The 27,965-nt window shown below is 33.3% G+C and overlaps 2 protein-coding genes across 2 annotated transcripts; both read right to left on the reverse strand.

Annotated features, from left to right (window-relative positions):
* Positions 1-574: 574 nt before the first annotated feature.
* Positions 575-6,153, reverse strand: LOC143580031 (cyprosin-like). Its single transcript, XM_077063171.1, has 13 exons — positions 5,783-6,153; positions 5,629-5,689; positions 4,518-4,612; positions 4,317-4,429; positions 4,077-4,245; positions 3,329-3,368; positions 3,186-3,250; positions 3,007-3,120; positions 1,970-2,034; positions 1,718-1,871; positions 1,002-1,121; positions 799-887; positions 575-722 (listed from the first exon to the last, which is right to left on the reverse strand). The coding sequence occupies exons 1-13, from the start codon at positions 6,134-6,136 to the stop codon at positions 638-640; spliced, it is 1,524 nt and encodes a 507-aa protein (XP_076919286.1). The 5' UTR covers positions 6,137-6,153; the 3' UTR covers positions 575-637.
* A 10,372-nt stretch (positions 6,154-16,525) lies between these two features.
* On the reverse strand, positions 16,526-19,196 carry LOC143580032 (WRKY transcription factor 6-like). The gene is made up of 5 exons (XM_077063172.1): positions 18,957-19,196; positions 18,235-18,333; positions 17,655-18,143; positions 17,449-17,562; positions 16,526-17,311 (listed from the first exon to the last, which is right to left on the reverse strand). The coding sequence occupies exons 1-5, from the start codon at positions 19,194-19,196 to the stop codon at positions 16,586-16,588; spliced, it is 1,668 nt and encodes a 555-aa protein (XP_076919287.1). The 3' UTR covers positions 16,526-16,585.
* Between the last annotated feature and the right edge of the window lie 8,769 nt (positions 19,197-27,965).

The raw sequence follows: 27,965 nt of genomic DNA on the forward strand, positions 1-27,965 counted from the left end.
AAAAAAATTTTTACACTGTAACCGGTTGGAACCGGTTATGGTACAGGAACCGGGTTAGGAACCGGTAAGAACCGGTTAGATAGGTTAGGGGTCCGAGGGTGGGAGAACCGGTTCGGTTCCCTAACCGGTTCGAGCCTGGAACCGGTCTAAAAGGGGGTTTTGAATATAGGAACCGGTTAGGAACCGGTTCCGGTTCCTAGTCCCAAACCGTTTTGAGCATGCCTAGGTGTGTATAATTGGTTTTATGAGTTGAAAATATTTTGTTACAAGTAGTTTGAAACTTGCTAATAGCACAATCTTAACATAAATGCTAGTAGTTAGAAAATATTAATTAAAATAAATGATATTAAAATGGGTCCTAGAAGTTTTCATTAAACTTTAAAATCACGAAAATAGACATCTAGACCCACACTGTTACCAAAATAGACATTGACTTTTAATCTTTTATAAAAGAATAAACGTATCAAAATCAACCAATAAAAAATGCCACGTAATATTAAACATGGTATATGAAGTTATAAACATAAGTGTGGATTTAAAAGAGTCAAGTACTTGTTCCATAATTAATATATATTTAACAATTTTATTTATTTATTTAATGCAACATTTACAGAAGTGAAGTATATGATCAATAGTTTCAAACTGCTTCTGCAAACCCGACTCGTAATCGACCATAGTCAAACACCGTGTGGTATCTGCCCATAAAAATATCACCGAGGATCCTGCACCAATTATTTCATGTAAATAATGGGTCAAACAGGTAAAATAAAAAGTACACAAGGAGCTTAGTCAGCGTACCATAGGGGCCCTCGAGGAGGCGCCACGTCAAGAGCGGTAAATCCACTGATGCATTGTGCTGATGCACCCTCACCAATTTTCAGGATGTACTGATTAATAGTAAGAGATTTAACAAAAAATAAATTAATCAGGTTACATATAAAATTAAAAACCAACGGTTACAGTAAATAAGAAATATAATCAGATTAATATGATGAACTTACATCTTTAGGGGAGAGGTTAAAAGTTTTACAGCCAATGGTAAAAGCAATATTGGGCATGGATGAAAGACTGTCGCAATTGACTCTGGATTCTCCCATTGGACTCGGTATCCGTTCACACAGCTGAAAAATAAAAAAATAAAAACAATTTTATACATTTTTGCATTCAGAACACACTTTGAGAAACTACTCACTTGACACGTTCATATGTAAATAGGTTCAAACGCTATTTCTAAAGATCGAGCTAGGGTTATTTGTTAATTAACTTATAGATATTTATAACTAATTATATATATATTTTAAAAATAATATATATTATTTAGTTCTTTTTTTATCAAAACTTTATATATAATAGTTACCACACCAGTCATATCGAGCTCGATAAATGAACCCCTACCTCAGGCTCGGCTCGGCTTGGCTATCATTTATTGTATAATTCATATACATTTATAATTAATTTGTATATATAATTTAATTATAAATTTTATATATATAACATAATATATACTATTTAGTTACTTTACTATAACTTTGTGTCATTGTATGTAATAGTTATTATATAAATATGTATTTAATATGTTAAATAAAAAGTATACAAATAGTAGGCTCGTTTATTATTTATCGAGCTCGAGCCCGTTTATTAAACAAGCTTATTTTTAGGCCCGAGCTCGTTTAAGCGCAGTTCGAATCAAGCTTTCAGCGGGCCGAAGTCACTTCACCTGACCAACATGGTTAATTATGTCTTCTTCGGTTTCATTTCTCTGTATTTTGGTTTCCATCCTATCGACAGCCGTCTGGCAGAGAGTACACATCGGATCATCGACACTGGATGATTTTCCATTATTCTTGTCAACCACACTCTCAATTATCATGCTGTTATTAAAAACATAATAGTTAGCAGTTAGCTAACTGTGACATATAAATGTGGTCCATTGTTTAATTATATAGTACAAAAATGCGTGAAAACCAACCTTGTATCATGAGAAGCATTAAAGGAGCATAAGTTCATTTGGGAGCAGACTTTTTCAGGTCGCGTCTACACAACATCAGTAGAATGGTGCAGTAAGTTTTCGAGATAAACCTCCATAAAAATTAGAGAAAATTACTGTTTGCGTCCCATTGGTTTTAAGGCGGAGGCACAATGAGTCCCTGAAAATTTTTTTGAACTGGTTGAGTCCCTGTGGTTTCAAAAATGAACCATTTGAGTCCCTGCCGTCTTTCAATTTACTGAAACCACAGGGACTACAGGGACTCAAATTGTTCGTTTCTGAAACCACAGGGACTCAACCAGTTCAAAAAAATTTCTGGGGACTCATTGTGCCTCCGCCCTAAAACCACAGGGACGCAAACAGTAATTAAACATATGATAAACATTTAACAACTTGTTAAATAAACATTTTTTCTTAATCATATGATTAGATAAGATCTCTTAAGCTAAAACCAAAATTTAAAAAATAGAACTTCTAACTGCTAAATCTTTGCAGGGTCAAAAGATATAAAAATACCTCAAATTTATAACACAAAAAAATAAAAAGAATTTATGTTGACATTACATGTAAGAATAGCTCGACTATTCAACCAATAAAAAAATAATATTGCAGTTTGAAGAAAACAATTGAACAGGTCGAGGCAGGCGATTCCAAGTAAAATGAGTTCGGGTCAATCATGTGGTACTAAAAAGAATCTATTTGGTTCGGGTCAAAACGAGTTCTAGACTAATTGGAGTCGGGTTGAAGTATGAAAATAGGTTCAACAGCTATAAATTCACCCGTTTAAGTTTAAAAGTTTATAACAGTTACCCAATATAAACCGTTGACTAATTTAAGTAGACCGAAATTGACCCGTTAATTGAATTTAGATGACCCATACGAACACACATAATTTATTTTGCCTAAATTTACATCAAGATTAAAATAATAATAATAATAATAATAATAATAATAATAATAATAATAATAATAATAATAATAATAATAATAATAATAATAATAATAATAAGTGAAGGTACCTCAGAAAGTAGCAGTTCAATTATAGTTTTTCCATACTGATTGATAAATGACTTGCATTGTTGGCTCATAATACCAACAGCACCAATTGCTTGATTGATTTTAGTAATAACATCCTGAAAGAGTTTTCATATTATCTAAGTATGTTAGTCTCATAATTACATATAATATATATACATACCGTTGGACCAGCCAACAAAGAGGTTCCAGAATCAGCAATTGCTGCACAACCCTTGGCACAAAATCCTGCAATAGAATTTGGATATCAGAAACAGTAAAAAAAATTAAAACTCAAAAAGGATAAAAATGATGTATAAAAATTACCGGTTGGTTTACCACTAATCAAGATATCACCCATTTCAAACTATAACAAGAGAAATACCTTGATCAGATTTGACTTTATGAAAAACATCATAATAAATTAAAACTTAGAAAAATTACTAGGCTTGTAAACTCAGTGAATCGTTCCTGAACCGTTCGCTGGGAAGCTCGTTTATGTTAGGCTATTTAGTAAACAAACGAACATGAACAATTTTTTTTTCATTTAGTTAAACGAACAAACATGAACACATGCCTCGATCATTTATTTAAGTTCGAAAACATTTGTTCATTTAAATCCGTTTATGTCCATTCGATCCTTTACGTGTGTTAGTTTAGGTTTGTTCGTCTGTATTCATTTATATATTTCGTAGGCATATTACAATTTAAACTAGTTTTATGAAATCAAAATATCAACCATTTAATTTTTAAACTCAACAAATTAACGTTCATTTTCACTCTTAATTGATGTTTGCTCGTTGTGTCTATTTATGCTTGTTTACCTATGTTCAGTCATCAACCGTTTATTTATACTATTAATGAACAAACATAAACGAGCACGAAAACACTCATTTTTCTAACGAATGAACATGAACAAGAAACCTCCATGACCAATTCATTTAATTGTTCGTGTACGATCATTTGTTCGGTCAAAGTTATATGAACGAACACATGCCATTCGGTTCGTTTACAGGCCTAAAATTACATAAATCAACCAGTCGAAATATAATTATAAAGATAGAATAAGACTCACCTGCCAATAGCCTTTCTGAGTTACACGGACATATGTGTGTTCACCCCTGAAGTGATTAATGTCAACTCCACCAAACACAAGTTCGCCCCCGTCGTCCTCTTCAGCATTGCGATTAAGCCAAAATGAAAACACGGGTTCATGAACAAGACCTTGTGTTATCATGTTATACCTAAAATGATATAAAAGAAAATTATGAAAGTTTTCAAACAAAATAATTAGAGTTGAGTAAGATATTATTACCAAACCGGAACAGCATCCCCAACAGAGATTTCTTTAAACCCGAGGCCAAGGATACCATCAAACTTGGCTGCTACAAACGTGACACCGGGCTCTCTGGTTGCCTCTATGAAATCCTGAAAATGGTAAAGTGTCATGATGACTAGACTTTATAAAAACATTGGATTTATTGCATCTAGATGCATAATATTTTAAGATGTTTACTTGCTCTTTCACAACAAGATCACCAAGTTTGATATAGTCTTTGCTGAAAAAACCAGAGATAGAGCCTGTTCCATAATGAATTGCTGCAGATTTGCCTGAATAGGACATTATAATATAGAGAATCAATTACTTGTAAATCTCTACGTTTAAACTGAATTAATTGGACACTTAAAAGTGTGAAACTTTATGCTGTCAACTTATCAAAGAGTAATATTTCCGTACATTTAGCGCAAACTTCCTTTTTTATTTCTACACATTTATAAGTGTGAAGGTTGTATTACTTCAACCAAAATATAATATATAAGGAGGTCACTCAACTATTAAAGTTAATGATCACTCAAGTATGTATTCAGTTTTGTTTATATCCAATCTGACGAAAACCATGTTGAATAATGTAAATTTCTCTCTAATTATTGACTGTTCAGAAATGTTTACTTTCAAATAATAGAAAAATAATCGCATGCATATAAGTATTTCAACAATATATGGCTAGAGTGATAGTTTTCAGCTGGTATGCTTTTTGTCGGATTTGGTGTAAATGATGCCAGAGACATTTGATTGGCAGTTTCAATGTTGGGTGTGTTGGGAATTCCTGGTTCGTCTATGGCTCGGTGCGTGGGACGACTAAAGAAGATTCCTTGGAGTGCAACGAATATATATTAAATAATATTATTTAGCCTGTGGATAATTATCTTAGAATCCAAATCGAGTTATGATAGGGTATGTGTTAGATAACCATTGTGGAATTAAATAATTGAGTCCTAGTTGCAGTCAAACGTTCGTGATTAATAAACGAGTTTTGGTGTTGTCCAAATACTGAGTATACCAATTCTTAACTTGAGGGTGGCCACCTTATAGCATTATATTCAAACTATTTCACAAAATTTATGTACAAAAATGACACAACCTGTCGTTTTACTGTGTTCACAAAAAAAATATGAACAGTATTTGCAAGGAATATGTGACGAAGGAATATAAATGAAACAGTATTTGCAAGCCATCAACATATACACAACCTGTGTATATGTTGTAATGATAGGAATATGTGACGAAGGAATATAAATGAAACAGTATTTGCAAGCCATCAAGGAACTAGAAAAAGACACCATACCATTTTTCTTATAGGAACTTGACTGGCTAGACTTATACTTCGAGTGAAGAAGGCAAGCTACCTGCATCAATATAGACAGCACAAGTGTGTAAATGTTTGTATGCATGTATGTGTGTGTGTAAAAGAGAGACAAGGGTTTTATCCGGGATCTCACTGAGAAGTAGCATTTTGCAGAAGGCACCCAAAGATTAGAACTACCAGTGTCAAAAACCACAGTGAACTTTTGAGGGGGAGTACCGATACCAATCTCACCATAATACTGAGCATCCAGGTAATTTTTTAGTCCAATAGCACCATTACCTAAATCCCTAAAATTACCATCAACACCATCACTTCTTCTAGCGTACCCTTCGTTTGATCCAGCGTGCCAAATTTGATTCAACTGGTTGATTTTCCTCTTCTTAAGTCCAACTCTAACCAATCCATCATTAGGATCCGAATATGCAGTCGGTGAGAGAAGTAACCAAATGGACAACAAGAGCAAGCTTGCTTTGAATAGACTACGCATCTTCAACACTGCAATTGTTTATCGTTTATCAGCATTAGCCAACATCAATCAATGCAGATCATCATATTTCATTTATAAAAGCTGTTCCATCTTCACAAATTTAATTCATATATAAAAGCAAAAAACAATTATTAAAATCAATTAATGCGCCACTATCTAAATCATCTTCATGTGATTCAGAAACCACTCCAACAGATGATACACACATCAGACAAAGTAAAAGCTAGCAAAAAGGACACGCCTATACACACCCCACTACGGACACGCTATCCACACACCACAACACATCATACATGCATTAAAACTTTACTGAAAATGACAGATGTGACAGGTATGTGGTCTGCAAAAGTTATGCGAGCCATATAATCTCATACGGTTCGTATGAAGTGACAGACAACAAGGTGGTGTACCATGGCATCACCCTAGCAACAAATCCTCTCTGCAAGTTCTAGATCAAGATTAACAGACTAGCATCTACAAAAATCCTTGGTTTCAGACAAATGGAATACAGTTGTTTACTAAACGGATTATATTAACAGCTTATTCCCTAAATCATAGCAACTAACTATGAATGCAAGAGAATTGAGGCACAAAGTATTTACCCTATATATGATCATCACCGATAAGTTATATTTTGAAGCAAAAACAGTTATCAAAATCAAATCCTGCATTACCAAAATCAGTCCTCGGCCAGTATCTGAATCATCATACCCTGTGATTCAGACATTGATCCAAGAAGGTACAAAAACATCACACAAAATCAAAGCTAGCAAAAATCATCTATGTCAAAGCAAATTCCTGTTTGCAAGTTCTAGATCACCCTTATCATTAGATTAACCAACTAACAATTACAAAAAGCCTCTAGTTGTTTACTAAATCGACTAATAAGGGTGCAAACAAGCTGACCCGCTCGTGAGCTGCTCAAGCTTGGATCGATACACTAGCAACTAGCCTGGTCTCAAAGACAGCTAGTTAGTTATCGAACCCAACCTCCAGCCTTGTATGGGAAGCTTGTTTAGGCGTGTTGAGCCTTGACGAGCATAGTGTAATTTAAGCTTTACCTCTTTTGGACTTCTATGTATTAATTTCACACTACACAGCTGAGCTTGAGCCGAGCTTTGGCTCGTTTAAGGTATTACACGAGCTCAACCGAGCTCAGGCTCATATTTTCTCAAAATATGTTAAAAAAATAATTAAAAACTTATATAAATTAATTAATAAATAATAAACGAGCCAAACTCGAGCTTAAAAACAAAAACAATTCATGAGTCGAACTCAAGCTTTAGAAAAAGAGTTCAAAACGAGCCGAGCTTAGGCTCATTTAAGGTTTTTCTCAAAATATATAAAAAATAATTAAAAACTTATATAAATTAAGTAGTAAATAATAAACAAGCCAAACTTGAGCTTAAAAAAAAAATTCATGAGCCGAACTTGATCTTTAGAAAAAGAGTTCGAAACAAGCTCTCGCAAGTCAAAACGAGCCGAGTTCGGGCTTGGCTAGGCTCGTTACACCCCTACTGATTATATTAACTGCTTAATACCTAAATCATATCAACTAACTATGAATACGAGAGAATCAAAGCACAATCACTCTATTAGGATTAGGTTAAACAAAAGATATAAGCAAATAGACATGATTCGTGCTATCTTCACAAATGTCAATCGTATATCGAAGCAAAAACAGCTATCGAAATGAAATCATAGCAACCAACTAACTAACAGTGAATGTAACAGAATCAAACTATCAAAGCACAATGTGCTTAATGATCACTGATTCAGAATTAGGTCAAACAAATTCGTGCTATCTTCACAAATTCTGATCGTATATCGAATAATAATAACATATATAATAATTTGTGAAAATAGCACAACTTAGTTAATATATATAATGTTATGAAAAGATAACTATATACTATATATAAAATTATAATTAAAAATTTATATATATAAATAATTATAAATTTATAAAAATCAATTAATAAATAGTAAACGAGCCAAGCTCGAGCTTGAAAAACTACTCACAAGCCGAGCTCGGCTCGTTTGCACACCTAATTACTCCTAAATCTGAGCAAATAACTGCAAATGCCACGGAATTGAACTATCAAATCCCGGCGTATTTAACGTGTATAGAGGTCAAACAAAACAGCTAAGCAAATATACACAGTTTCCGATCGTATATTGAATAATAATAATAATAATAATAATAACAGCTTAATAATTACAAAATCAAAGCAACTAACTAACAGTGAATGCAACAGAATCAAACTATCGAATCGAAGCATAATGTGTTTACCGCGTATGATCATCGTTAATTAACTGCAAACTAAATCAAAATTAGGTCAAACAAATTAAACAAAACAGATAAGCAAACATATACAAACTCATGCTATCTTCACATATTCCGATCGTATATTGAATAATAACAATAATAACAGCTTAATAATTACAAAATCAAAGCAACTAACTAACAGTGAATGTAAGCAACAGAATCAAAGTATGGAAGCATAATGTGTGTTAATTACGGTGTATGATAATCAACGGCGATGGAAACGAAGAGTGAATGAGAGGATTAGTTGAATGAAATGAAATGAAACGAGAGAGACGAGCAATTAAATAATATCATAGCATGAAACAGAAACAGATGCTTACGTCACCAATGGTAGCAATGGAGTGATACGTAACGGAAGAGGAATGAGGCGTAACCTGCGTGACCGAAGCAATAATATGAAATGCAATGCAATGCGTGTGTGTTGATGTTAAGTAACTAATTCGTTACATAGGAGTAGAGTGTAAGGCACATTCTTCATCCAATTCAAATTTATTTGTTCTTATTATGTTTTTGTTCTTTTATTATTATTATTATTATTATTATTATTATTATTATTATTATTATTTGATTTTTTTAAAATTTATTTTTATATTTATTTTCTCGGCTTAAAAAAAAAACATTTTCTTTACAGATTGTGGATGCCGTTTCGTGCGGGTCCCATCTTCTGGTACTGTTGTCCCTTTTACGGGTCTTCGTTGGTGGTTACGTGCATACTGACGTACTGGTGGTCTCACCATGTTGGCACCTTTTTTTGCACATCTAAGACGTTTGTAGTGGTCCTTACTTGTACCCAGGGCTGGCAGTTTAGACACGATATACAAATAAACGACACGAACCTACACAACTTTAACATGTATCAGGTATGGCCTTAACAGGTTTCGTGTACTAAACAGGTAGACACGAATCAACCTATTAATTTTCGCGTCTAAGCAAGTAAAATACTCGTTTACCTGTTAAGTACCCGTAAATACCTGATTAGTTTTTTTTTTATAAATAAAAATATGTAATAATATAATATGTTATATATACCCTAAGTAGTTTACCCTAAATTTTTATACCAAACTCATTCCAATACCTTATGTAGTCATCGTGGATGTTGTTTCTTGTGTGTCCCACCTTTTGTGGGTCTGCGTTGATGGTTCCAACTTCCGCGTGTACCGGATGCACTGGTGGCCTCACACTGTTGGCGCCCATTTCTGACAGAGCTTAGATGTTTGTAGTGGTTCTTACTTGTACCTTCTCTCGTGTAGTGCTATGGACGTATCCGTCATGGTGGTGCGGGGTGTTCTCTTTTGTCGTTTTTCTTTTTCGTTGTTTGATTGGGGTCCAGGTCTTACCCAAGTTCAAGACCATATCTTCAGTTTTATTGCAACTTTATGTTTTATATTGGTTAGAATATACATACGTTATTAACGTGTTGTATATATATCACTGACAGGTTATACGGGACTATATAACATTTTTCACATATCATATGCTATATGACATGTCCAATATATATAAAAAGTTTACAAATACATGCGTCACAAAATAAGATTTTTATATATATGAAATGTGATATAAAGTTTACAAGTACATGTCACAAAATAAGATTTTTATATATATGAAATGTGATATGAATTGTTTAAAAGGTATGTAAAAGTTATACACCTTATACGATTCATATAATTTAAATAAGTTGATTTAAGAGTATGGGTATGTTTGGCAATGAGCTTTTATAAGCTTTTAAGGGTTTCAAGCTTCAAGCTTTTAAGAAAAAGCTCTTACTTAACAAAAAGTCTTGTTTTGTTCAATGAGCTTGAAGCTTTTATATTAAGAGAAAAAACTCTTTTTCTAAACACTAGTAGTAGAAAAAGCTACAAGCTTTTATAATTGAATTTACAATTTTGGTACTTGAACTTTCATCAATTTTTGTTAATTTATATAATAGTTACATATTTTATTCTTATTCAAAACTAACTACCCCATGACTCTTTAAAAGTCAATAACTTTTTCACACGTTAATATTTTTTTAAACACATTACATCATAAAAAAAGAGCATTTTATTCTCTTTAATTTGAGTATGATATTGATATACTTCTTTATCGGTTATGATTGGCAACAAGTCGAGTCAGACGAGCTCGGGTCATGTGTAAGACCAAATTAGGGTTGGAACGAGTCGATAAAAAGGGTTAATTTAGTTCGGTTCGTGTCGGTACGGTTTTGGTTCGAAAGAGGCTAGGTCAGAACATGTTTCAGATTAAAACAGTGTCGGGTCGGAAAGGGTTTCAAATCAAAAGAGGTTGGTTTAAAAAACTATCTATTTGAAATTACTGTATATTTTAGTTTTGTTTCTTGATTTTCGTCACGATTACACGCTTGCTGCCTTTGCACGAAGTACACGTCTGCATTCGGGTTATGCGTGCACTAATATCAAGTGAATCATGTACCGACACTGATTATGCAGTTGATCTCAGGTTGCGCGCGCATTCCGCCGCACCACGCTGGCACCCAATTAGTTTTATTAAAAGCTCCGGCTACTCTACCAAATACCTAAATATATCTAAAAAGCTCCAACTACTCTACCAAACACCTAAATATATCTAAAAAGCTACAGCTTCTAGCTACCAGCTTCCAGTTAGTTTGGCCAAACATACCCTATGTGTTGTATAACAAGGTGTGGTGTATCTATAGAACCTTATTTTTAATTTAATTTGATTTTTGTTTTTTATTTGATTTGACATTAAAACTAGTCATTTTATAAATATTATTGTCTTCTTTAATTTTTATTAAAAAAAACATTATTGAATTTGAAATGAGGTTTTGGATAAGAAACGTTGCATATGTTTTTAATCTTTATCTGTTGTTTTTGTTTTTATCTATTTAGAGTAAAATCATTCTTTTTAAGAAAACGATTGATTTATCAAGAAGAAGAAAAAATGTTTTGTTAAGGTTTTTACGTTTTACCAATAGAGCATTTAACGTGTACATGAAAGTTATAAATGCAGTAACAGAAATAGAATTTCTTTTGAAAATAACATATGCCTAAAGTGGTGATGTAATATAAAATTTATATAAATAAATAACTAAAAATACAGTTATAATATTTTGAATTTTGAAAATAAGAGTATAGTAATAACATTTCTAGAAGAAAAACAATTTATCATTGTCAAAATTTTAAAATTTAATATTAACAACACACAAACTGAAAATAAAAATAAAAATAAAGAAATCATTTTCTATATTAACAGAGAACACTTAGATCATTCGCTATGGGGGGGGGGGTTTCACTTTCCACACATACATATATGTGTGCGTGCGCGCATATATATATATATAATGGGACGGTAAATGAGCTTTAAACCACAACGGGACGGTATGGAGAAGGACTTTAAAGGCCCCTTCATAGTAAACAACCTTATGGAAACACTTAAGTTTTTCTTTCATTTCTGCTTGCTCAGTGAGATAATGAACATGTTTGTATTAGTTTGTTAATATACTAAACGAGTATAAATGAACATAAATGAAAGAAATAAATATGTTTTTGTTTGTCATTGTGTTTGTTTGTTAGTCAATCACCATAGACTTGGTTCTGAAGTTTAACTGGGCTAATGGGTTTAGCCGTTTAGGTATAAGGGACCGGTTAGTATTACAAATAATCAATGCCTAAACTTAAGTAAATACGTAAACAAACGTAAACAAGTGAACGTAAATAAATAGCATAAACGAACGCAAGTAAACCATCATAAATAAAATGTTTAGGGACATAAATAAACAAATGTGACATTTGTTTCATTCATTTAGTTAAATGAAAAAAAAAATCATATTCATTCATTTATCAGATAAACAAACTTTAAACATGTTAAACACGAGATATGCTTTACTAAACATGTAAAACATATTCCCAAACACGGTATGTATTTAAACATGTTAGAAATTACAATGAAAGACCTAACTATTTTCGTGTAATGTGTAACTCTTGTGTCAAATAGAACACCCAAATTGTGTATATATGTTATAAAAGTGTACATATTAAACTTTATATAATTGGAAGCCTCATCTATTTTTCTTGGTAGTTTATAAATAGTGGCTTTTGGATAATAAATAGCTTTGTGTATGCCAAACTTCATTAACACTTTTCATCTGGATAATAAATAGTGACTTTTGTCCAAATACGAGCTTAAAGTCATGGACAGTAGGACCAAAGAGACATGGCTTCTAAGTAGACCAGTTGCTGGTGCATGGTCATAAAGATGTTCAAGAATCTATTTGATTATTTTCTTCAGGATTAGGTGAACAGAAGTTGATGAATATTTTGCATATTTTATATATAATGACAACTTTTATTTATTCAGAAAACTAAAAAAATAAAAATGTAATTTTCTAACAAAAACACCAGTTAGCATTTTGATATTTAAAAATATGAAGAAATAAAAAACCATCAATTGCCGAAGAAAATGATTTTAGGCTGACGTTCAAGACGAAGATAAGAATTGTGTAAGGGGGTGTATTGGTCAATTCAGTTTTGAGTCACAACCGAAAATGAAACATTTTCAATAATGAGATTTTTATAACCAGTCAGTTTTGGTTAATCGGTTATTACGCTGATTCGGTTTGGATACCGTTTGGTTAACCAAACATTTAGTTTTTTTTTCTTTTTTGTACAAAAAGAATCCATTATTGTTACTTGTTAGTCCACTAAGGTAATTTTGTGCTGGGCCTTTGGCTGCCATGGCCCATGGGACCGCAGCCCAGTAGAGGTGAAAAAAAGCAAGTTTAACGGTCCAGAAATGGTTTGAGAGAAACTGGTTTCAAACCAAACGAAAGCTTTAGTTTGTAATCGCGTTGAGATGTCCATCATGAAACATGTTAAACCGAACCGAACTAGTTAAAAAATTGGTTTTTATTCGAAACCAGATTTAGACCAAGCCGATCATTTTCCACTTGAAAACCTGTTCGAGCTAAACCCCAGTTTTTGCACCTCTCTAGCAAAGAAGCCAAGAAGATGAGCAGGATGATTCATTTATCGACTCTTGATAAGCTAACAATCGTATGAAAGATATCACGAAATCTCTCACGACTCATGATCAAGGATTTCATCTTTTGCCAACTCCTATATCAGCTATGCATCAACGACATCGTTTGACTCATTATTTTTAGTCGAAACAAAGTATTTGCGAGAGGATACAAACCAAACTGAACGTTAACACCACCTAATGTATTAGCCGAAAGAAAGATAAGAAAGATGATCACATTTGTATTGTTTTGTTTTATTTAGTACAGAGACGAAGATATGCATTAATTCTTTTATTTATATAATTAAAACATGTTAAAAAGTTAACTTTATATATTAATAATATCTTATATTACTAAGCACCCTATAATACTTTATAGAACTGACAATCAATCTAATCATATGTAACATTAATACGTTATTATCATATAATGACTCTCTTGTTGGCTCTTAGACTTCCTACTTGTATCATTAAGTGCCCTGCGATGAAATAATAATGTTGTATGGTGTATACCTAATCTCTTAAGACTCACTTGTATTTTTCGAGATTTTTATCGGTAAACTTTAGAGCAGTATTGAATTATGCTTTTAATTTGACTTGTGAGGATAATGACATGTCAAATTTGCAAGTAGTGAGTTGAAATGAGGTGACACATGCTGATTGGTTAGTGGTGAGGGTTGTCTAAGGACTAAGGGGTTGTCCCTCCCAGGCTCCCAGCCTTAGAGGCGGACCTAGGTGGTCGTGACAACGTTCGCTCCACACCTTATATTAAGTATGTTTGTGATTTAGTGACGAATAACCTCTGAGAAATTTTAACACCACCATATAAATATATTTTACAAACAATAAACAAGAAGTGATATGTGATGCAGTTGTTATTCTACTTTAAATACTTTATGAATATAATCAAATCTCTTGTTTGAGCTATTTATTATTTTGGTTAAACTCACTAATTTTTTAATCCACTTTAACAGTATCTTAGTTATATACTCTTATTGTTTTTATCTTTTGTTTTTTTTATAATTTATCCAGATTATTACGTTTGTAGTTATAAATAATATAACAATTTTATAAGCGTTCAAAATTTTGAAATATTTTATGATTTCTTACGCATATTAATTTTATTTATATAAGTTTTACGAATTCATATTAAAAAAGCACCATGCTTTTCATATATTTTTTTTAAATAACATGCGTTTACAAAAATAAAAAAAAGTATGAAAATAGATAGAAAATAGATAAAGTTAAACTTATTTACAAGTTATGGACAGCTTATTAGGACCTTGAATTTGAATAATGCTAGGTTTTGATTTTCTAACAGCTAAAACCGACCCACCTTATACACACACACACACACAAATTGATAGTAATATTAAAAATTAGATTCACCTATGATAAAATTTGATCAGTTAGTCACTGAAAACAATCTATAGCATCTTAAAAGATCGAACCCGAAACAAACATACATATTGATGAGGTAGGGTCACAAACCCACCTGCAAGACGTTAAGCACTACCAGGCTACCAGCGAATAGCAGCCAATGTCAGCTAGCCACGAAACAAGGAAAGTCGTTCATGGGTTGATCAACAAATCGTCCACGAAAGGACCCTTACCAAATTATAACATAGACATTACGTATGGGTGGAAGACTTCTCATCCACAAGAGAGACAAACAACATACGGTGGGTAATATATGAACCAATCATAGTCCAAGATTCCCTAAAGGATCATGATGACACGATAAACTAGTCCCATGACCCGGCGTTGTACCATCCAGTGACACCTATCTCCGTACGCCAGCTGGTTCACCCAATCGCAAACCTTAAGCGTGCTCTAAATACCCCTTCCATACCAACGGTAAAAAGATCCACACTCTTGCTCAAAACAATTATTCTCTCACTATAAATACTAATTGACACGCCGGAGGCTGGTTAGAAGATGAATCCTATTTCCCCTTTTCGTAACGAGCTCACGATGTTATGTTTTGTAGGCTAGATCGATATTGGCTCATGAAGATCAAGATCATATTGCAGTAAACCACCCGGTTAAGATATTAAGTTGACCCTAGTAAGATTAAACTAGTGTTTCTTCACAAATAGATAAAATATAAAACCCAAAAACCATAGCATTTTCATTTACAAGCTTGTTACGTTTTCATTTAATAAACTCATTAAATACTTCTACTTCATTATCAATATCCTGTATAAAAAAATGGATTTAGTGAGATATAAGTTTGATTTATTCAAACTTCATACCCCACTTGACCTCACGTTCGCTCTTTTAATATTCGAGAACGACAATCGTGGCATTGACTCTCATTGACTTCACATTTTGTCTTAAGTGCTTTGATTAATAATATATAATTTAAACAATTAAATTAATAAATATATTTATTAAATATTTATAACAATAATACTACTATGGTAGCTGTTTACAACACCACATGGGTCAATTAATCTTAGCCTCTCTCCAATTAAACCATTATTATTATTATTATTATTATTATTATTATTATTAGATTAAAGAGACAATAACACTACATGACACATTATTACGACCTTCAATATCTATGTTTCGTAACCAAATTATGTTTAACAAAAATATCTAAATAAGGATCCGTATGCTAATTCGATTATTGCATTGGTGTTCTTATAGGTTTCGGGTATAAATGTTAAACTTAAAATCAGCTGGACCGAGTGAGCGAGTGACTGATTAACCTTCTTCTTAATATTTAACCCTTTTTTTTCAGAAATAATTTTTTAATCGGTGATTCTCTTGGTATAGAATCTCTTTCGGCCGGTAAAAAAAAATAAGAAAGTGATTAAACTTCTTATTAGAATATAAGATAATAAAAAAATTGAAGGGCTTCGCAAGCTTATTAAACTAAGACAAACAATGTAACTAAACATGTAGGTATTTATTTATATATTTATACAATAACTATTACTTAAAAGACTATTAATAAAGAGTTTTCTTGTTTTATTCAAAACCACAAAGAATGATAAAATCTAACTTATCCCACTCCTTTTAAGAAACAACCCAAAATTAAAAGAAAAAATAAAATAAAATAAGCCAGGTGTTGTATAAAATAATAAAAAAAACTAAAGCCTCTTAATTATTGTTAATTAATTGCGTTGAAAACCTGACTTGTTGACTTTATTGTTCGCATGGCTATTATTGTTGCTAGTAGTTGCGCTGCTATTGTTGTTGGTGACGTTTTCATTGCCATTACTAACACCAGTCCCATCGGCATCGGCGCTAAAAACTGTTGAAATAGCAGCTGCTAAAGCTGCTGAGAAATTTGGGTCCGCAGTGAGGACGGACATCGTGTCAGCTAAAGCAACCGGTGATAGGGTTGCACCTTGATGGTGCAACTGCCCAAGCGTCGGCTGTGAGCTGGTACCGGCCTCCATGTCCTGAGACATTTGGAGGCCAGAGAATTTCGACTGGTTGTATAACGCTTGACCGAATATCTGCGGTAGTAACGCCATGTTTTGACGCGTGAAGTTCGGGTTCTGGTGGTTGGAAAATGGTAGCTGGAACTGACCTCCGCCAGCGCCACCGCGTTGGAATTGTAATGGATTCGGTGTTTGTGTAAGATCCAACGACACAGTAGGGAACGGGGCGGAGGCGGAGATCGTTGCCATGCTTGAGGAACACGAAAGAAACGTTCTCGCTAGAAAATTCGAGTTCATGACCCCGTCCGAGCTCGGCATGGATCCGGAGAGCAACATCCTGGCTGCGGACGAGGTGGTGGATGCCATCGCCATTGCCGCGGGCGGTAGCGGGTGATTATGGTAGCCTTCATAGGTTGTGATTAATATTGTTCTATCTTCCGCGCATCTTTGTACCTGGAGTGTGTACAAAATATCGAAAAATTTTAGTAATAGTATTTATCGTCTTATCTAGTTGCTGACCAGATATTTTTATTTTATAATATAGCTGCCGTTCTAAAAATTCTAAAAAAGATATAAATTAGTAATCGTACTTGTTTTCTAACCGGACAACCCGCGGCCATGGTGCACCGATAATACGCTCGCGGACATGGATTCCCTTTCGCCATTTTTTGACCGTATTTCCTCCATTGACATCCATCCGCAATCTAAAAATTCGAACAAAACTACGCTTAAATTCTACAAACAAAATTACGCGAAATAGATCGAATTGAATAATGAAAATTAATAATCAAATTACCATTGGCGCTTCTATCCGAGCTCGAACCGAAACCCTAGCTTTCCGAATAGTCGCTTCGGTCGCTTGATCGATACTATTATTATTATTATTATTATTATTATTATTATTTGAAGAATTCGAACTCAACCGCGGCACCTTATTCGACCCGTCTCTCGTTACATGAGACCCTTGCTCCGAGCTCTCTTCTTGTTGCGTCGGTGACCGCGAACGTTCATCCGACGACGACTGCGAATTCTCATCGGTTTCAACCGCTGCCCCAGGAGCCGCTAAACCGAGATCCATAAACTGTCTAGGCACAACCATAAGCTCACCTCCACCTCCATCATTATTTGTTTTATGATCTCCAGTAGCTTGATTATTATTTTGTTGCATCATAGTCACCATATGCGATTGTAGCGTGTTGTATTTAACCGTAACCTGGTTCAACAACTCGCGCAGTTGTTGATTCTCCATGTTCATCCTCTCGAGTTCGGCTTGAACCACAGCTAGCTGCAAACCGAATATAAACACATCAAATTCGATTTAAAACATCGAATTTTTAATAAACGACTATTGTATAATTCGGTAAGGAGTTAAGAACCTCGTGTTTAGCTCGTTTATCTTCCGAATTCGGAGAGACTCCATCGTCAACAACCGACTGATCGCTGCTCGTGTTACCAGTCTGAAGATATAAACCGGTCTGCATAGTTTGTAACACAAAAACTCAATACTATAATCCAATGACACTCAACATAAGAAAGCGCTAAAAAATGTTGTAAAAATCGGCCTGGGCTGCTAGGCAGCTGAGTATTCATATACTCATAACTACCTAGGAGCGCCTACTGACTTTTGCAACCATTAACACATATGGTTTCCTATTAACATAATTCAACCAAACTTGACGCAAGAATTAATATAAGAAAGTGATAAGAAGTGTTGTAAAAATCGGTCTAGGCGGCGAGTAGTCATAACTCGCCAATCTACCGACTTTTGCAACCATTGACACATATGGATTCCTATGAACATAATTCAACCAAACTCGGCGCAAGAATATAAGAAAGTGTTGTAAACATCGGTCTATACAGCCGAGTATTCATATACTTATAACTCCCCAGGCGACCGACATGTGAGTCGGTAGATTACCATATGGTTTCCTATGAACATAATTCAACCAAACTTGACACAAGAATATAAGACAGTGTTGTAAAAATCGGTCTAGGCAGCTGAGTACTCATAACTCTCCAGCCAACCGACATGTGACTGGCTGGGAGCGTGTACCGACTTCTTCAACCATAATTTAACCACATGATCAAAACTACGTACGTTGACATTAAAATCCAATTCGGTAACCGGGGATTTACGACCAGGCGAACGCGCTTCTTCGTGTTGTTTTTCGGCAAAGAAGTCCATTTCGCTTATCGGTTTAATATTATTATGATCATGGGTGGTGGTGCAAGTGAGGTTGAGGGTGGTGGTGGGTGGTGTTGGTGGTGGTGAGGAGTCCATGTTGGGTTGAAAGAGTAATATGATGGGATCTGAATCAAAGGAGAGTCCACTGGCCATTTATGATGAATTAGATAGATAGAGACAGAGAGAGAGAAAGAATAATATTAAGTCAGTCTCACAAGGGGGCAGTGGACTAGGCAATAAAATGGGGAAGTTGAGTGATGACTGAAGAATGCTACTATAAAATTTATATGTATGGTTATTTATATTTATACTATATTAGGTTTTATCAGTGAGTTGTTTTATATTCTTTTTATTTTTTAATATTTATGTTTTGAATTTTATTTTTTTATTGTAATAAAGTTAATAATATATTTACAGTTTGATAGTAAAAAGGTTTTCGAAATAAATGATATGTTATAACCCGTTTAAAAGCTATCTGGATTTAGTGATCCATGACCTGCTTTTTTTTAATACAAATTGTTTTTTTAATTATAAATAGTATCTTTTCTAAAAAAAATCGGATATTAATTTTAACATATCATATTTTATAGAATTTTCATATTAAATATTTGGTAAGATTAATTTTTAATTTAATGAGATGTTATAAACCGTTTAAGAGTTATCTGGGTTTGCTGAGACTCATGCTTGTGAATTCGGATTAAATGCATGAGAAGCTTTCATTTACAAATAAAGCAATCTGATGAAGTTAATATGCAAATCAAGTTGACGTACAAAGTGTAGTTACTCACATAGTGAAATTATGTTGAGTTACAAAAATCAACTAGCGTACTTTTATTATGCTGGTTATATATTGTGTTTTGGTGTAATTACATTGTGTGCGTAATTATGAAATTAGCGCGTCATGTTCGATCTCCCTTCACAGGTCGCATGCTTTGCACCCTTTATTACTTTGTATTTGATTCGTCTCAACTTTGTATTTGATTCGTCTCATACGTGTATAAACCTGAACATATTTAAGTCATCTGTATGTTATATAAAACTATCATAAATAAATGGTTTAATTTGAAAAGCATATTAACAAACTAGTTGTATGAAATTTTTTATATAAATAATATATTAGTTAGGGTCTAGAAATTTTAGAATTTTATTAAAATAGAATTATTGATAATAATAATAATAATAAAATGATTTAAATATATATATTTTTATTGTTTTAATAATAATTTAGTGATTTGTAAACCTATTTATATACTGTTGTTTTCTGTTTGTATTTTTGTATAAGAACACCGTTTTTCTTTTCTTACCTTTCGCGATGTGAAAATTTTTATTTTCTTTTCTTATGATATTTCGTCTGAATTTACACGCTTCACACTTTGTTCGTGTTATTGTACTTATTTCTTTCTTATCAAAATTAAAATTTCAATTTAGCTCAGGAAAATAAACAATTTTAAACAAGTTGTGAATATGATTGCTTTCGAGTTTCAACTCCGTTGTCTCGACTATACTACATGATGAAAACGTTACCTGACTCGTAGGTTATGTATATTCAAACATAATTCTAGCGAGTTACGAAATTAAAATGAATTTTCAAAATCTTTTTGTGACTTATGACCATAGAAGTGAAAGCGTGTTCAATATGTGCTTTTTGTCTTACCTTTTTTTTTTCTCTTTGATGAACGAATGGGATTTGATTATGTTTTTGTTTAGGTCAGCTTTAGACCAAGAAAATTAATTTAAGTTATAAAACAAAATTGAAAATGTAAGGAAAATATGCGGAAGAAAAGGGCAAAAATTAAAATTGACCACACAACTTGGATGTAATCGTTTTTATTCAACGCAATAGCCAATTAGAACGGAGAATTGTACGTGTATACAAATAATATTATTAATTAATTTTGTTTGTTAAAAGATATAAGTAAACCATTCATATCCTAATATTAATAAGTTTTATCCCCAACAAAAAGTTTGTCTCAAAACGGAAAGTTCTATAAATAGAAGTAAGATCTTAAAATGTATTTTTAGGAGGTGATGTTTTGAGGTGTGTCGATCTTATTAAAAGATATTGAAGAAACACTAACCGGACCCCGGGCAGATTACTGGTAACCTGGGGGTTAGATAGATGTTTCCCACGAGGGGTTAGACCCTGAGAAGATGGTTCTTCTGATAACCTGCAAAACAGACACCGTGAGCTTGTCACTGAGAAGGGGGGGGGGGGTTCCTCCTTGTGACCACCCTCCGGCGTGAGAATCAGACTAGATTGCTCTTTAAATATAAATGTATATTAAGAGATTGCTAGAGCAGATATCAGGTATAATATGATAATACAAGATAAGATATGATAAGATATGATGGTCATACCATTTGGGGTATTTATAGCCGAAGGTAGGTTTCCAAGGAGGTGTGGCAGGCTGCAACAGTGTTCCTGTTCCACCAACAGTAGCCTACGCACGTGCCCTGCTGGTAGTTGGTGGGTAGGTAGCGGCTGATAGCGACCAGGCCTGCTGTATACTATTCCTTTTCCACCAACTGCCGGCTACGCACGTGGTATGACAAGAGTTGGTGAGTAGGCAGCGGCTAATAGTGACATACAGTGTAGGAGCATGCTGCTCGCCATACTGTTGTCCATAAGCTGTCGTATCTTTAGTCAGATCTTTTTCCCATACCTCGTCAGGTACAGTACAGAAGATCTTCCCGTATCGTACGGACTGGCTTATTTGGGCGGGAGTATTCCCCCTCCCGCCCTTGTGCGGGATTGTTCCCGGCTTCGCTCATTCCTTCAGGTGACACTGAATGATTGAGAGCTAAGTGCCTTGTGCGTGTAGCCTTGCTGCGCGGGTGGCCTTCCCTAATGGCTTGTATCCGAGGCTGCGGGGACAGGCGGAGTCCTTCACCATTGGGAGGCATTTCATGCGGGAACAGCTTGCGTACTGCGCGTAAGGACGTCACGTCTCTGAGCATGGTTGGTCCTGCGGATCCAGTTGGTTTCTGCGCAGACGTCCCTGTTCAAGGTGAGTCTTGCGGGTCCAACTGGGCTCTGCTGGGACCTACCTCTTCAGATATACATATAATTTTAGTAATAAGATATTAATATAAATTTAAAACTATCATAGCAAAAAAAAAAATTAAAATCTATTTCTAAAGCTTGACTTTGATTTATTATAGTTCTTTGGCATGTTTGGGATTAGGTTTGAAAATATCTGATTGACTTTTTCAAAAAGCTAGGATTTGTGGTTTATTTAACTATTTCGAAACGCTAAAATAAGAGGAACTTTTGTGTTTGTCAAAAATTTGTTTTAAATAATTGCTTTTTAAAAAAATTCAATAAGACAATATTTTGTTTTCAAACTTTCTTAAACACACTATTATATTCGTTTATTATTTATTTAAATATTTAAGTATACTTAAAAGTTCAAACTAGACTCCATGCTCAAGTATTATACGAGTTGAATAAAAGGTATTAAATTAAATATTAAATTGTTATTAATAGAACTTTAAAAGTCATAAATAGAATGGAAAACAAACTTATATATTTATATGTATTTATCATTATAGTTGTAGCAAACTAGTAATGCACTAAATTTTATCATGTAATATATGTCATATATATAATATTAATAAAAATAACAGATACGATTAAATTTGTGTGTCAGTCTACGTAAACACCATAGATGAAACTTATACTCGTTTATGGAACAAACTTATTCAAACTCAAACTTGTTTAAACTCAACTCGTCTAAAACTTTAACAAGCTAATCTTAATAACAACAATTTGTTTCATTTACACCAATTTTGTAAAATGTAAATATCATGAAATAAAATAAGAAAAACCATGAACCATCAATATAAAAAAATGCAAATGGATTGAGAGGATGATGCCACGTGTTAGTGGGCCCACAATGACATTGATTGCGTCTGAGATTTGTCAAAGATGAGATTGACTCGTTCTCAAAGATTTCATCGCCCCAATCGGCCCGGCACTTCCTCGTGAACACGGGTTACTTTTAAGGTTATAAATATTATCTTTCTAACCCCTAAAGTATTTATCATTTACACTTTTATCTTTGGTTTTTGTAGCATTTTACGTTGGTTGGGAGGAGAACGAAGGTTTCTTTATAAGGAGCTGGATGTCTTTCATATCATAACGTGTTTTGGGCGCTTAATGATAGTGGATAAGAGGATAATTTCACAGTTAAGCGCAGTGTTGTAAAACTCGATAGGCGGTCCTTAGACGGCCTACCCCTTTGTACGAAGTATTCGGAGTACTAAACATGATAAATATAACATAAAATAATTATTTGATGTTATATGTATGTGTGTGTGTGCGCGCGCATGCGCCCGCGATAAGACAGACATAATCCACATCAAGATAAATATAATTCATATGAAAAAAAACATAATTCAAAAATTCATGTTTTGTTGTTATTTTTATTTTTTTACTATAAAAAAAATGGTAACTGAGTTGACCTTGGGGGCCGAGTAATCCCGAGTACTCCGACTTTTGAACGAGTTGGACCTTGGTGACTAATGATGGCCGAGTTGGGAAAAGGCGGCAAGGTTGATGTCTGAGGACCTTGGAATCCGACTTTTGCAACACTAGTTAAGCGTACTCGTATGAAAGTAGTATCAGGATGGTGACCACCTGGAAAGTCTTCACCTAGGCAATCAAAAGCAAATTCGTGAGACGATAGTAGTGCTTTCCGGTCAAAACCGTAACTGAGTAGTTACAGTTTTTTCTTGTTATACTCTTCTGGATGGTCTAAAGGATTTTATAATATGATTAATTTCAAATTAGAATATGCCTTTCTAAGGAAGAATAAAAAGTCGTGCATAGTTGTTCACTTGTTTGGCAATGGCATCATAGTTTATGTTTCTTTTTATATGACCTATTCAACCATTTCTTTACGTGTATGTACACACTAGCATTGAATTTATGTATGTTTTTAAGGTAAATTAGTAATTAGTAATATCAAATTGTCAACACTCGTGAAGTTGACCAAGACTTTTATGAAAAGTGAGAATCACTTGATAAATTTATGTGTTTTAGTTCATAGTATGTATAGGTATGTATTGTTGTATCAGCCTATAAATTTATAACTTAAAAAACGAAGATTTTTACAAGACAATCATCTGGATCCAAACGTATTAATCTATAAATTATTGTATGCGGCTACATGTTCATATTTAACAAAACAAATTTATTTGGGTTAAAACATATCATTTACAAGCAAGAAAGAATATTTTACGAAGAACTAAAAGCTGGTGAAAGAAGATTATGGTTCTCAGCAAAACGACTTACATGAGCATTTTGGTATAGTAATCTTGTTCACAAAGCATGCACACACGAGCTTAACCTTTCCAAACGATTCATATCACTACTGAATCATTACTCATAGCCACCGGTGTTGGTGTACTATGAAACCTAATGCGTTGAGCATTTTGATGTAGCGTTTTTGCTCATAAAATACTTACGCATACAAGTTTAAGAATCCTACCAAATAATACCTTCACTCTCATATACTCTTACGAAATCTTTTCATCCTTATTAACCCTTTGAAATCTGATCACTCAATTAGATAAGACAGTATATCCTTTTTAACTTTTGTTTCAAAACATCATATGTATGATCATCACCATGATCATAGGATATATAGTTGATAGATTTAGATTATAATTTAGACACATAATAATTCGTTGCAAAGCTCTAATTACATATAAAGTAAATCTATCAAATAAACTTCTTATAATCATGTGTATCGTAAATTGATAAAATTATATAAGCACAAACATAGTATTTTATTTATTTATTTATTTATTATTATAATTTTTTTTTGTTTCATAAATGTTTGAAGTTGTTTATTTTGACTTTATGGGCAATTTTGGTTTGGAGAAATATGGTAATAATAATATATGTGTCTCTAGAAGATTAAAGGTCTAAAAAGGAAGACAATTTTCCAAATACACATTCTCCTTTTTATGATCTCCAATATGATGTTCCGAGTAGAAAACTTTTTATTGGGTTTATGGCTAAAATTACAAGCTTTTATACTTCATTGTGTCAAAAATAATTTACTATTACATGCATAATAAACGTGCTTTTGTAAAATTACCTTATATTAATTTAATTATGTCTCGTATATGTTTTCATAACCGGACAGATTGAAGTAGTTGCTTGAAGCGGTTTTAAAAACCGAATAACGTAACAAATAAATATGCATATAACTAATTTAGCAAATATATATAAAACTACTTTTACCTTGACGTGAATTTGCATTGTTAACAAAATATTATATGTTGACTATGGAATAAACAAAATATATTAGTGTAAATGAATCGAGCTCAATCTCGCCAAGACTCGAGCTCTGTTTGCGTAACTTACGATAGTTTGAGCTTCTCTCATCTCAATCTATACTTCTAAAACTCAAGATCAGTTTATGTGTTTTGTTTTTCAAGTTCTAAATCAGATCAAGGTCCACGACTAAAGTTTAGATTGATAAACAAGGAAAGGGTACATAATTTAATAAATAATAAGTGAAATATTTAACTAAGTTAAAACAAAATATAAAACTATTTTTTCATTTGACGAGAAATTTCATCGTTAATAAACTATAAGTTGAGCTCGCCAAGGCTCGAACTCGTCTCGCATCACTTACAATATCCTTTATCCCGTCTCATTTCAATCAAAATTGCTAAAGGTTAAGCATGCCTTGTGAATAATTTTTCAAGCTTAAGCTCAGATCAAGCCTGATAAGACGATGATCAAATCTTAGGGCAAAAGTGTAGGGGTAAATATGTAATTTAACCTATGAGAGAACAAACAAAAAATTTGAAACTCTTTGCTTGGATGAGTCAACGAATTTCAAGGACCGGTGGACCAACTCCAAATCACGGGTGGGCCCCAGTGACGACTTTGTGGGCCCATTGTACCCCTTTTTTTTCTGTCAGGAATTAAGACCTCATGGCTCACCGCCTCAACCGGTCGTCGTTGACTCGCTCATCATTTGGACCGGGTTCCTTGGTTTAAAAATGATATATAGAAACAAAAAGAAAGTTGTTTTCCTTTTGTAATTATTAAATAAAAATAGTAAAAATATATTTAAACACTTTTTCTCTATTTCTTGATGTCAATACATGGTAATCAATGTTGTCAATGTGTTGGTGGTGTAGTTGTAATAAAGAGACCTGGTGTTATATATGATTCAGGTTTGATTCATACTTTCAACATTTAGTTTCAGATGTATCAGGGTGATGATGAGAGACTAGGCGAGTAGGGGGTCTTCACTAGTTGGATCATTGAACTGAACGAGTTTTATTCACCGCACTAATGTGCCTTCGAGCGAGTATTCACGGGCGTTGGCCTTAGGTGAGGGTTTTTCCTGGATCGAAAGACGAGTGTATCCCGGCATGATGAATTTAGCCAGTAGCCAATTTAAAGGATTTGTTGGCCTTTAAAAAAATAGTGGAAAACCATCATTAAATAACATTAAGAAAAATCAGGAATTGATATATCATGTATGCAAATATAGTTGTTTAAGTAGCTCGTGTTTGAAATTATCTAGCATAATGGTCGAGTCGAAGGGAGTTGTCTCATTAAAGTTTTAAGTCGAGCCGAACTAAGATAAGTTTGCTCGTTGCCTGACTCGAATGACCAGAATATATTCCGTTCCTCCTCCCATTTATATCACCTTCACGTCGTAATAGAATCAGTATCACCAAAAGCAATATCGTAACAGTCACTATCATTAAAGCAACACATACATCTGCCCTATATTCTAACAATATTCGTAGCAGCTCTTTTTTTGCCGCTCATTTTCTTTAATTTCGTAGCAATATTGGTTGCAGTTTTTTTTTTTGTTTATTTGAAAATTGAAACACCATGTTAAAATTCCCACCTAGTTAAACGTATTTTTTTTATTATATTTAACAACAATATACTTAATTAAAGATAAAAAAGGTATTCAATTTATCGTATATATTTTTTAATAAAATAATAACATATGAAAAAATATTTACGTTATAAAAGGATTGTGTGATCTAAGAAAAATCAACAATTAGTGACTATTACACTTTTATCATTATTTACTAAAAGTTTGATGAATTCGTATGTCACTTGCTGGTCCATCTAATCTATGTTACTTTTTTTTTCCAAATGACTAACAAATAAAGACTGATTATAAAAATGTTGTATACGCTCATAATTGCACAGTATTAAATGGCCCAAGCCCACCATCTCTTATTCTGAAGCCAAATGCGATAAAACCTTATTGAAATTGAATTCAAAATTAAGATCTTACAGTATTCATCCCAAATAGTCACTTCAGCCCAAATCTATGTTAGTAATTAATCCAAATTTACCATTAGTCAATTGCTAAAGATTATTTGGAGGATTTAACCTTTAAAAAAAATAGTGACAAACCATCATCAAATAACATTAAGAAAAATTAGGAATTGATGTATCATGTATGCAAATATAGTTGTTAAATAGCTCGTGTTTGAAATTATCTAGCATAATAGTTAAGCCGAAGGGAGTTGTCTCATTAAAGTTTTCAGCTCAGTCGAGCTGAACTAAGATAAGTTCGCTCATTGCCTCACTCGAATGACCAGAATATATTCCGTTCCTCCTCCCATTTATATCACCTTCACGTCGTAATAGAATCAGTATCACCAAAAGCAATATCGTAACAGTCACCATCATTAAAGCAACACATACATCCTCCCTATATTCTAACAATATTCGTAACAACTTTTTTTTGGCCGCTCGTTTTTCTTTGATTTCGTAGCAATATTGGTTGCAGTTTTTTTTTTGTTTATTTGAAAATTAAAACACCATGTTAAAATTCCCACCTAGTTAAACGTATTTTTTTTAATATATTGTACAATAATATACTTAATAAAAGATAAAAAAAAAAAGGTATTCAATTTATC

This window comes from Bidens hawaiensis, unplaced genomic scaffold (assembly GCF_021521415.1).
Source record: "Bidens hawaiensis isolate Kalapana, Puna unplaced genomic scaffold, B.hawaiensis_p1.1 tig00030203_1, whole genome shotgun sequence".
Taxonomy (NCBI): domain Eukaryota; kingdom Viridiplantae; phylum Streptophyta; class Magnoliopsida; order Asterales; family Asteraceae; genus Bidens; species Bidens hawaiensis.

Coding starts and splice junctions, on each gene's coding strand:
- LOC143580031 (XM_077063171.1), bottom strand. CDS start 6,136: ATGCGTAGTCTATTCAAAGCAAGCTTGCTCTTGTTGTCCATTTGGTTA. Junction 4,613..5,628: donor AAGTTCCTATAAGAAAAATG/GTATGGTGTCTT, acceptor TGTCCTATTCAG/GCAAATCTGCAGCAATTCAT. Junction 4,246..4,316: donor GGGGATGCTGTTCCGGTTTG/GTAATAATATCT, acceptor ATATCATTTTAG/GTATAACATGATAACACAAG.
- LOC143580032 (XM_077063172.1), bottom strand. CDS start 19,196: ATGGCCAGTGGACTCTCCTTTGATTCAGATCCCATCATATTACTCTTT. Junction 17,563..17,654: donor CTCGGATAGAAGCGCCAATG/GTAATTTGATTA, acceptor TCGAATTTTTAG/ATTGCGGATGGATGTCAATG. Junction 17,312..17,448: donor GTTGTCCGGTTAGAAAACAA/GTACGATTACTA, acceptor TACACACTCCAG/GTACAAAGATGCGCGGAAGA.